This window comes from Leucoraja erinacea, chromosome 3 (genome assembly GCF_028641065.1).
Source record: "Leucoraja erinacea ecotype New England chromosome 3, Leri_hhj_1, whole genome shotgun sequence".
Taxonomy (NCBI): domain Eukaryota; kingdom Metazoa; phylum Chordata; class Chondrichthyes; order Rajiformes; family Rajidae; genus Leucoraja; species Leucoraja erinaceus.
Window position 1 is genome coordinate 29,765,177 of NC_073379.1, and position 12,567 is coordinate 29,777,743.

Genomic DNA, 12,567 nt, shown 5'->3' on the forward strand with positions numbered 1-12,567 from the left:
CAGTACAGAAGAAACTTGGGGCAGATCAACAATGGTCATAATGAAAAGCAAGATTGGCTTGAGTCGACCAGTGGCCTCATTAAACAAGTGTTGTCTTCTGTGACATCTCTGACAGGCACTTGGAAGGCAATATATCTTCCTGGAGTGAACACATGCATAAGAGTGCTCATCAAATGGATTGCTGTATCACGTTTTGTGATCTTTATTGGAGCTCCATGCACTCTGTAAAGGATTTGTGGGAATCAGGAGGGGACTAATGCATGGGTGAACAGCATCCTCGGGTTCCTGTTATGGGCCAAGCACACTGGAGCTTGGACATCCTGAATGGAGCCACCCTACCCCATGAGAGGAATAGATCAGGTTGATGCACAGTCTCTTGCACAGAGTGCAGAAATTGAGGACTAGAGGACATAGGTTTAACGTGAAGGGGAAATGATTTAATAGGAATCTGAGGGGTAACTTTTTCACACAGAGGTGGTGTATGGAACGAGCTGCCAGAGAAGGTAGTTGAGGCAGGTACTATTGCAACGTTTATGAAACATTTGGACAGGTACATAAATAGGACATGTTTGGAGGGATATGGACCAAACACAAGCACATCGGACTGGTGTAGTTGGGACATGTTGACCGGTGCGGGCAAGTTGGGCAAAAGGGCCTGTTTCCACACGCTGTCACTCTATGACTCTACCATATTCTGGTAGTGAATCACAATTTACCGAGACTTAATTTACTAAAGGGCCTGTCCCACGATGCGAGTTCACCCAAGAGCTCTCCCGAGTTTAAAAAAAAATCAAACTCGTGGTAAGTACGTAGAATGTACGTAACGGGTATGTCGGAGCTCGTGGATGCCTCGTAGCGGCTCGTAATGCTAACAGCAGGTACTCAGGAAACGTGGAAATTGGTGACGTTTTTTCAACAGTTTGAAAAATTTCCATGAGTAAAAAAATATTCCTGATGTGGTACCACGAGTTAGATTTTTTTTTAAACTCGGGAGAGCTCTTAGGTGCTCGCATCGTGGGACAGGCCCTTTAAGTCCTACACAGCGAGAATCATTGCGATGTATGGCACGGAAACAGGTCCCTCATGTGCATGCCAACCCTCATGCTTATCTATATTGATACTACTTCTCCGCATTATTTCTATATTCCTTTACGCACTGCTCACTTAAATATCTGTCCAAATCCTTCTTAAATGTTGTTACTGTTCCTGTCTCCACTGCCTCCTAATGGGCCTGTCCCACAGGCGATTTTTCAGGCGACTGCCGGTAACTGTCAAGTCGTAGCAGGTTGCGGTAAAACTGGCGACTGGAACGGCGACTGTCAGAGTGGAACACATACATCGCTTCCATCACCAGCCAGTTATGCAGGTGGGGGACAGGGCAAGCGGGGGGAGCGCTGTCTGAGTGAAATTCACACGGTGCAAAGCCAATGTGATACAGACACACACCACGATGAACAGGAAGGTTGGCACTGTAATTAAGATGGTGAAAGCACAGTGTATGGGAAGGATCACTTAAGTCCTTTAAAAGAGGGGGGGAGATGGGGGAGAATGGGGGAAAAGGGGGAGACATGGTGGGGAGAAGGAGTGGAGACAACTTTTAAGAAGCCAGAGATACACGGCTGTGAAGATCGGCAGACATTAACATTACTGGTCGGTTACCCTTGGTTCTGAAAACTACCGTTTACGTTTTTTATCCCAATGAGCCAATGAAATTCACCTGTCAGCACTAGTGACAAGCGACGAGAACCTATGACCTCCTGGCGACCCACTACCACTGCATCTACGGCACGAGAATTCTCGCTACTCGCCATGGCGGCTTCATTCAGGTCGCCGCTACTTTTTCAACGCTGAAAAATGAGCGGCGACCCGAATGAAGCCGCGACTAGTTCCGAAAATGCGGGAACTCCTCACCACCGTGAAGGCGACTACCAGACAACCACCCGCGAACGTGTGGCGACCACATAGTCTCCTGTAGTCGCCTAAAAAGTCGCATAAGTGAGACGGGCCCATAAGGCAGCTCATTTCAGACACTAACTACTCTTTGTTTGAAGAATTTAATCCTCAGATCCCCGTAAACCTCCTCCCTCTGTTCTATGTCCTCTAGTTTTGGTTTTGTACCATGTGAAACAGGCTCACTTTCTATCCTATCTATGAGCCTCATAATTAATATAACTTTACAATGTCACCTCTCAACTTCCTTTGCTCCAAGGAAAACAGACCAAGTCTATCCAATCTCTCCCTATTACTCAAAGCCATTCATTCCAAACAATATCCCCATGTGCACTCCATAGAGTTAACATCTCGGATAATTTGTCTGGGGCCCAGGAGGAAGGCATGCCAGTAATTCGACTTTCTCAATAGTTAAAGAAGACTTGGCATGTTACCGAATACTCTAACAAACTTCTACAGACGTACGTTAAAAAAATACCCTGACTGGTTGCATCATGGCCTGGTATAGTAATGCCAACTCACAGGAAAACAAGAGACTGCAGAGAATAGTACTCAGCCCAGTTTAGCAAGGGTACAGTCCTCGCCACCATTGAAAGCATCATCATGAGGCACTGCCTCAAGAACGTAGTATCTATCCTCAAAGAACCTACCATCAAGGCCATGCCCTATTCTCACTGCTAACATCAGGCAGAATGTACAGAAACCTGAAGTCCCATACCACCAGGTTCTGGAAATAATCTTTTCCTACAACCATTATGTTCATGAACCAACCTGCACAACCCTAACTTACCTCAGGACCACCTATCCCTATCTGCGGACCACCTTTCGCACCATCATGGACTTGTATGTTAATTGTGTATTGCACGAGTATTTGTGTTTTTTTGGCACACTTTCTTTTCACTGGCTAGTTGAGTTCATGTGTAATTTATATGCAATATATGTATAATTTAAGTTTTTGTGTACAAAAACAAAGCGGCAGAGGAACTCAATGGATCAGGTATTATATGTGGAATGAAATAGACAGACAATGTTTCAGGTTGGGACCCTTCATCAGACTGCATATTTTTGAGTGTTGTGAGAGTCTATGTGCCTCTGATGTTGCTTTTAGCAAGATTTTAATTGTACCTGTTCCTCGCCAAACATGTGCACATGACAATCAACTTGACTCGACTCGTCTTGAATCAGAAACCATTGTTAAAATCAGATATCTACCTCTTTGATGACCTTCAGGCTATCTTTGATCAGACATTACTGACTTACCTTGAACTAATCATTATTCCCTTACTATATATCATCTATACACTGTAAATGGATTGATTGTAATCACGTATTGTCTTTCTGCTGACTGGTTAGCATGAAGCAACAAAAAACTTTTCAGTGTACCTCGGTTCGCGTGACAATAGCCTAAACTAAACTGAACTGAATTCATTTTTTGGGGTCCATCCTAGAATAATGTTCACCATTTAGGTTGTAAAACGCACATCACTACAATTGTATTAATCACATCATCTGGAAACTGCCACATCCCCTGTGACCATTGTGGCAAACACTGCAATGAATATTTAAAGCAGGTTCTCCCAAAAACAGAACCTTCCTGAATACAATCAGCAGGAGGGATACCATCCCCTCAGATATAAATAGTTATGAGGCAACCAACACCCAATGACTTACATTAAGTCCAGATGGATGCATGATTTCTATTTTCAGAGATCAAATTAGCGTGCCTTTCTTATTTTGCACATTTCGGCTCCATCAGCAGAAATCTCTGCATTGGGTTAATCAGAACTCAGGATTGACACTCAAACAATGATTGTGGCCATGTATTTACTATAATGAATAACATCAACATGGTAATTTTAAATTCCAGACAAGGTAGCGACACAAAACACCCTCACTTTTAAAATTATGACTCAATGTAGTAATCAATGCTGGAGAGTGGGTGGTTCGGGTGGGAAGGAATGAGTGATCCAAGGAGTTGCGTTGGGAGCTGTCTCTGCAGAAAGCGGTTGGGTGGGAAGATGTCATTGGTGGGGGGGGATCATGTTGAAGGTGGCGACAATGTCAGGGAATTATGTGTTGGATGTGAAGACTGGTGGGGTGAAAGGTGAGGACCAGGGGAACTCTATCCGTGTTGGTCTGGGAGGAGGTTAAGCAGTTCCCCAGCAACCGCAGAAGATGTAACTCCCACTGCAACTCCAGGAAATGTAACACCTGTCCCTGTACCTCCTCCCTTACATCAATATCCCTTCCTCTGGCTACACATTTCATGCCTCTTCTCTCCTTATCTCACAGCTTTATCTTTTCATCTTTCTGGCCTTTGACCAACCGTCTGACAATCAAATCCCACATCATCTGTATCCACCTATCATAGGTTTAGTCTTGGCCCCATCTCTCTTCCAACTTTCTACCCGCCACTACAAGCGGTCTGAAGAAGCATTGCCTATCCATGTTCTTCACAGATACTGCATGTTATTCCAGCGCTTTGTATTTTGTTTATTAACCAGCATCTGTTGTCAAAGTAGCCATTCAGTCCCTCACTTCTCATCTACCATTCACTGGGACCATGGGGTGAGAGATTGCAACCTTCACATGGTCCACCCTGTTTCAACTAATACAATCAACCCGGCATGCACAAAAAATAGATGTAGTGTTTTGGTGTCTACAACTTTAGGCTGTGCACGCCATACACAAGAAGAAGAGGACTGGGACCATGACTGAGAGATTAGTTTAACTTGGCATCTTGTTCTGCACGGACATCGTGGCCCAAAGGACCTGTGTGTCTGTGCTGCATTGTTCCATGTTCTGTGATCGATCTATGACTAACTCATTCTCCTACCTTTCCCCCCATATTCTTCACACCTTTGATTAATTAAAACAAATCAGTCTCACATGATTGACCTAGCATTTACCATTTACAGAAGAGTCCTAAATTTAAACACATTTGGTCAGCATAAGTGTTTCCCTAACTTAATTTACAAAAATGGTTCTGGCAACCTATAACTATGTGGAAAGATTGGATAAGCTGGCATGAACCAGAGGGGGCTGAGATGAAACTTAGTTGTAGTATGTAAAATTATGAGGGGCCTAGATAGAATAATAATGAGGACATTATTTCCTGTAGCAAGGGGCTGTCAGCTAGTAGGTGCATTGATTTATAATAATTGAGGTTTATTATTGTCACTTATACTGTGGTACAGTGAAAAGATTTGCTTTGCATGTTATCCAATCAAACTACTAGACAATACTATACATAAATACAGTCAACCCAAACCCAAATGCAAAGTAGAGCAAAAGGAAAGATGTAGAGGGCAGAATATAGTTCTCATCATCGTAGCATTACATATCCAGAGACAAAGTCCAATGTCCACAATGAAGTTGCAATGATTCATGTTGTATCCTAGTTTATGGAAGGATCATTCCAAGCCCTAATAACAGAGGGGAAGTGACTATTCCTGAGTCTGGTGCAAGCTTTATAGCCTATGTATTTTCAACCAGATAGAAGGATTAGAGGGGAGAAGAAGGATGGTGGGGATCTGGAATGCACTCCCTGAAAGTGTGGTAAAGAAAGAAGTCTTCATCACTTTTAAATATTATTCAGATATTGACCAGCATCATGCACAGCATTTTAGACCTAATCCTGGAAGATGGGATTAGGTTGAAATACTCTTTTTTGATCAGCACAGACATGATGGGCCTAATGTCCTTAATCTATATAACATATTTTCTGTGCCCTGAGATTCTATGATTCATTCCAGAAATTACTGCCTCCATCCATTAGACAGTGCCAGCCCAGCAGAAGTAGTTTCTCTCCATCCACTCCATCAGATACCCCAAACATCATGGAAACATCAAACTAATCACTCCAAACTCCAGGGAATACTCTGTCGCTTCTGCACCTTTTAAATCACACAAATAAAATAGTTAGTGTTGCTTCAGCATTGAAAGTGACAATCAAGTCCTCATTATATCAGTTCAAACTTTGGCTGCTTTTGTAAGATTTTATGCCGACATTTTAAATCAGTCTGAGTTGGCAATTTCATGCATGTTTCTGTAAAGGATGACTCAAGGAAAAGCTGTTTGCTTTATTACATTGACATTTGTGCAAAAAGTTATAACCAGCTCACAATGCACTCATTAAGAATTTAATACAAAGGGTTGAAGTTTGTGTCATACTTATGAAGCTTGAATTAATTGTCTGACGACACTACATGATTAAGCCAGTCCACGGATTGTTTTCCCGTGAACTACAAATCTTAGAGTTTAAACATTGCTTTCAGAATAATCCATTCATTTTTTTTCTTGTTGATGCTCTTTTTTCCCAGGACTGCCCCCCTGAAGCTGGGGAATTTCGTGCACAGCAATGTTCTGCTCACAACGACGTCAAGTACCAGGGCCAGTACTACGAATGGCTTCCTGTCTACAATGACCCTGAGAAGCCCTGTGCATTGAAGTGTCTGGCAAAGGGAACATCACTGATCGTGGAACTGGCACCAAAAGTGCTTGATGGCACCCGGTGTTACACTGAGACTTTGCACATGTGTATCAGTGGAAACTGCCAAGTAAGTAACCAGAGTGCTGTGCTGTAAATGGTATCTTGATTACAATAAATAAAGGGAAATTTAACTGAAAGACTTTACTTAACTTTAGACTTTAGCGATACAGCATGGAAACAGGCCCTTCGGCCCCCCAAGTTCACTCCGTCCAGTGATCACCCCCGTACCCACACTATCCTACACACTAAAGACAATTTCCAATTTTACCAAAACCAAATAACCTACAAACCTGAATGTCATTGGAGTGTTGGAAGAAACCAAAGAACCCGGAGAAAACCCAAGTGGTTACGTGGAGAACGTACAAACTCTGTACAGACAGCACTCATGGTCAGGATCGAACCCGGGTCTCTGACTCTGTAAGGCAGCACTGCACCACTGTGCCACCCTCAACTGATAACGTTTTTTGTGATTTAGGTTATCTTTGATTTTTTTCTGCTCCCAGTATTTCCTGAATCTCTCAAAGAGATGCACATACCCAAACTTCCACCCCACATAACCCCTGATAACCCACCCATACTCTCACACGTCACCCTCACATTCATGTCCTTCTCCTACAGTGCCAAAGACTCACAGACTCACACCATCATAACCTCACTCTTTCCCACCATCACATCTCATGTCTTCAGCTGTCAGATCATTCCTCTTTTTCTCCCCTTCACAAAAAAATCCCAGAATAAGCACAGCATGGGATAGCCTATTTGGCTTATCATATCCAGACCGGCTTGTTGCAAAAGTAATCCAACTGGTCCCCCTCCCCTGTCTTCTCCCATAATCCTGCAAACTCATTCCTTTCAGATACTTGTCAAGCTTCCTATCGAACAGTACAATTGAATCTTCCTCTTCATTTGGCTTTGACTGTTATTGCCTATCATCAATCACGTTGCGCTTATACATTTTTTTTCTTCTGCAAATAATATCACCAAACTAGTATAGAAGTGGGGGAAAGTGACTGTGTCCTTATTCCTTTCAATAAAGTTTGATATTATTGAGTCATGCTATTTCAATTACAAAAAAAACAACTTTTTGGGAAATTGTTCTCTGGCAGTTCTCAAGAGATTGGGTAAATTGGCCGGAAAGAATGGTCACCATCACCCACTGGGCTGTGCCACGTGTTCAATGCCCATCAGGGGTGTGGGTGTGCTGCCTCAATGTCCAGCGGGGTGTGGACCACTCGGAGAAGTTGCCTTTCGTTTCACAGCACAGTAGTCTAAATTTCCCTTTTGCGATCTGGGAACAGTTCCAATTAAGTCAAAGTGTTTAAAACCTTTCTGGTTCAGTCCACTTAGTCATGAAAATGACTTGCAGAATTTGGAACAGTACAGAAAGTAATCAGAGGCCTAATGGAATGCTGGCCTTTGGAGGACTGGAATACGATGGAGCAGATGTAATGCTGCAGCTGGATAAAGCCCTGGTGAACTATATAAGGAGGCCTGGGAACAGTTCCGGGAACCACTTCTGAGGAAGGAGGAAGTGCTGAATGATGCCTGTGCCCCAAGGGTTAAATAAGGAGGAACAATTACATGACTAGAGTTATATTCGCTGGAGATTAAAAGATTAAAAAATGATTTGATCAATGTTTCAAGATATTAAGAGGAACTGTTAGTGTGATTGGAGAATTGCTATTTGGTGATTGCAGGAAGGGCCTGTTTCAATAATTGGAGTGTATGAATGTTTGAGAGTCTCTGCTGTAAATGGCTGTTACTATGCTGGGTTAGTTGGTAATTTTAAGCCTGACGTTCATAGACTTTTGTTGTCCAAGTCTATCGAGCCAAATAGAGCTGACTGTAACTGATTGTTTCAAACAGTGCATTGCAATCATTCAGCCACTCCAGGGTAGGCAGTCCTGAGCCTACTCAGGTCAGTCTCAGGTCCAGGACCGGGTGGGGGATGAGGTGGGGTTGTTCATATGCTGATGTATGTGTTACAATCCCATCGACGAGCTAAACTGGTCCAGAACCAGAACCCAAACATGCAGGGATTCCTTGGCTTTACATGAGGGATTTGCCTCTCCAGTTCTGCACTAGCCTGCCCTGCTAATGGGTGGAATGAGAATTCCAACCTGTGAATGAGAAGAAGAAAAATGTTTGCTAACAGGTTTTGTTTCAACTTTTAATTTTTTTTCTTTCTTAATGCTCTAATTAATTTATTTTTATCTAAGTTGTCAGCAATGTTGCTTGTTTTTGTGCGGCTACATTTAAGATCCCAAAGGCATCACTGTTCCCAGTCATGGTGAAGAAGTCCTTTCTGGCCCTGGGTGTTCAATCTTGCTCCTTGGATGAGCAAGGTGCAAGGCGACCTGTAAAACGTCTGCTGGGTGCACTGACTTGAATTTGCCTACTATGGTTGCCCTCTCTCCCAGCACCAGACCTAACTCCTGCTGGATTATGAACAATATTCTAGGCTTCCACCATTCCTCCCATAGCTCTTGGTGGCATTATTGCTATAAAGAGTAAATTTACATTTGATTCCATCTTTTGAGTATGATGTGGACAACACTACTCAAATCAAAATGAGAATGAATAGCTTTCGTAAGAGCAATTAACTGAATATATTGATGTTAGCCTCTCCTTAATCAGCAATTGCAGGGATCTTTTAGAATCAATTATTCTCATTGTCATTTTCTTCTCATAGTTCCTCTGCTGCCTCTCAATGGGAAGAACATGGCACAGCTAGTAGAGGTTGTAACGCAGGCAACCGGGGTTAAATGCTGTCTGTATGGAGTTTGCATCCAATTGCTTTGGTTTCCGCCCATATTCCATAGGATGTGCAGGCTGGTGTTTCATTGGCCACTCTACCTTGCCTGAAGTGTGTAGTTGAATGGTAGAATCAAGGGAGAGTTGATGGGATGTCGGGGAAATAAATTAGGATTGGTGTAAATGAGTGCTTGATGGTCAGCATGGAATTAGTAGGCTTTAGGGCCTGTTTCTTTGCTGAATAACTCTCTGATCATTATTTGTATGAGCTTATCTGGCATAAAAAATAGCGAAGCTACTCTAGCCTCGTGATTTGAATGATGTTTCAACTTTAGGTACTTGTGAGTACATAATACCTGGTTCTTAATCTGAGATATGCATATATTGCCTACTGTTGCTGGAGTTGTGATTTTGGATAGGTCCCCATGAACATGACTATCCCTTGCAGTACTGATGCAGTGTACAGTTGCAGTGATACTATACTGTTTCTGGCAGGTTGTTGGCTGTGATCACCAGTTGGGAAGCAGCGCCAAGGAAGATAACTGTGGAATCTGCGACGGAAATGGCTCCACTTGTAGACTTGTGCGAGGACAATACAAATCTCAACTATCATCGAATAAGTGTAAGTACTGACCTCTCTAGCCTAAAAAAATCTTCCATTTTAATATTCTAGCAATATCTGCTCAGTGGTGCTTCAATGAGCCTGTGCTTCCCAGGAATAATCCTAAATGGGAATACGCTTCCATGTAATTAGGACTGGTTCAGGATTAAAAGATATGAAAGTGTCCAGTGAGGCCTTTGATAAAACACAGCACTTCCAGCCCATTTTTTTAACCCAATCTCAGGTGGCGCTAAGATCTGCTGATACTGAATGAGGTTCCTCACCATCTTGGTTCAAGCATTTGTCTGGTTACACAATGGATGCACTCATTACTAAGTGTCAGAGAACAGATGTCTTTGTTCACACCTGCTCTTGCTTTGCTTCAGAGTTGCTTCTGCTTCATTCCAGCTCTGCTCTTTGAGTTTTTTTTTAATTTTAGAGATACAGCGTGGAAACAGGCCCTTCGGCCCACCAACTCTGCGCTCACCAGCGATCGCCCGATAGTTCTATCCTACTACCAGTGACAATTTACAGAAGCCAATTAACCTACAAACCTGCACATCTTTGGGATTTGGGAGGAAACCGAGCACCCAGAAAATATCCACGTGGTCACAAAGCCAACACACCAACTCCATACAGAAAGCACTCGGAGACAGGATCGAACCCGGGTCTCTGACCCTGTAATGCACCAACTCTCCCGCTGAGCCACTGTGCCGCCCCTCTCGAGGCTGTTCCTCCGGAAGCAGGTCCCTGACTGTGGAAGGGTGCAATATAGAGGGGGGCTCTTTAAGTATAATGGGCCTGTCCCACTTAGGCGACTCTTTAGGCGACTGCCAGGGACTAGATTTAATGGAATTCACCTATGACACCTGGCGACAACCTACGACAGCAAAAATCGTCACCACTGTCGCCAAAAAAGTTTCAACATGTTGAAAATTTTGCGGCAGTCGCCTGTAGTCGCCCAAAAAAATCGCCCAAGTGGGGCAGGCCCATTAGGGGAACCTTGCACTTCGAGTCACGTAAAGGGGTCCAAAGGAGTTGAAGTGTACGAAGCTCTACAAACTCCAATCAAATGATCGGAAACAGGAGCCAATTTCAATAATCGCTGACCAGGGTCACCCCACACCTGCCTTCACCAGGCTCAGTTCCAGAAGCTGACTTTCCTAGCTGTGTCCTGGAGAGTGTAGTGTCAGCAGGATCTTTGTGGAGCATTGAGGAAGTCTCCCCTCTTCAACAATTGGTAGAAAAACTCCAGCCAATGTCATTTTTTTAATATAGCTATCAAAGTGGAAGCACACTACTAAAACAGAGCTATTTGTCAATTTAAATTGTTTTGTTTTTGCAAAAACATCAAGCAATACATAAATAATATTAAACCACAATGATTAAAGAACGGGGGCTTTCACTCCCTTTGTATTGATATATCCATTGCTGGTGCTTGGCCAAATGCAACCTGGCACATGATACAAGAGGTGATCCCAGCAAAAGTACTGGGGAGCTGCGAAGGTGAAGTTCTGAGGCTGGATTCCACATGATCTAGGGATTAAACTAATTGACCTATTCAGCATTTGCTGGCAAAATCTGAGCCGACCCATTTCAGTGATCTTAGCCGAGAAATAATTGTTGGCCCCAGGACAGTAACATCTCCTCTTCTCTTCAAATAGTGCCTTCCTTTACGTCAGTTTTTGAATTAACATTTCATCCAAAAGGTTGTAGCTCTGCCAACAGTACACTGGAGTGTCAGCCTAGATTATTTGCGAGAGGCTCTGGAATGGCCATTAATGTCTGATTTATGCTGAAACAAACTTGATATATGAAGGAAGATTTGGGGATTAGGGAAGTGGAACTTAAGGAGGAGAATTCCAGAGTGTGTGCTCAAGAGAGCTAAAGGTTCAAGTGAGGCAACAGAAGGTACAGTTTTTCAGCTCTGTCAAAGCTGAGAAAATTACAAATGTAATTTAGAGAAATCTGTAGGGCTCGGTTAAAGGTGGGGGCAAGATTTTTAAATTGCTGAGGAATAGAGAACCAAAGGAGGTGGACAAGGATGGAGTGATCAGTATGGGAGAGAGAGCAGGAAAGGGTGTGGGTCCTGAATAAATTTTACGTGGGAGCTGAAGGGGATCAGCAAAAGGAATGTTGAAAATACCATGTGCTGTTTGAGGATGAATAGGGAGTTCTTTCCTGGCCAGCTTTCTTCCCTTGATTAATACGGATAGCTTTGAAATTATAAGAAGCTACGTGAACGCAAGGCTTTTTTTCCAGCATTTTATGTACTTTACATTATATTGTTGTAAACACACAGTGCATACACACAGCTTATTATCTTGAATGCAATGGCATCTTGAAACTTATTTCTGAAGGGAGAAATGGTGTTTAATTTTATTCCTTGTTCTCTGAGGGTTTTTTTTCTTTTGGCAGTACTTTGCATGGCTTCAGAAATCTTGGCTGTGGTTGAGAAATTGACCAATTCCACATGCATTCATCGCTTTCAATATTACTGAAAAATATTGTCCTGCACCTTGTCCTTTAATGAGCAAATAGAGATTTACGATTTTGTCATTAAGTCTTGAGGCTCAAGTATTGGTGAGTGTGAAATTAAGACCTGGGTTCCCTTTCCGTACACAGAGGATGCTTTCCTGTGCAGTATTCGGGGTCTTTTCATCCTTTTTTGATGTGTTGTGTACCCGTTGATGGATCGAATTAGACAACCGAAGGCATGCCAAGAATACCACGGGCATTTCATACATTTGTAAATTCTTAACTTGTTGAT

At 42.9% G+C, this 12,567-nt stretch overlaps 1 protein-coding gene across 2 annotated transcripts in view; it reads left to right on the top strand.

Annotated features, from left to right (window-relative positions):
* The window catches only part of LOC129695430 (ADAMTS-like protein 1), a 368,144-nt gene that overhangs the window by 276,824 nt on the left and 78,753 nt on the right, over positions 1 to 12,567 (top strand). For both annotated transcript variants that reach the window (XM_055632373.1, XM_055632374.1), the window contains exons 5-6: positions 6,273 to 6,509; positions 9,692 to 9,818. In XM_055632373.1, the coding sequence (XP_055488348.1) occupies positions 6,273 to 6,509; positions 9,692 to 9,818 (364 nt within the window). The remainder of the gene's footprint in view (positions 1 to 6,272; positions 6,510 to 9,691; positions 9,819 to 12,567) is intronic.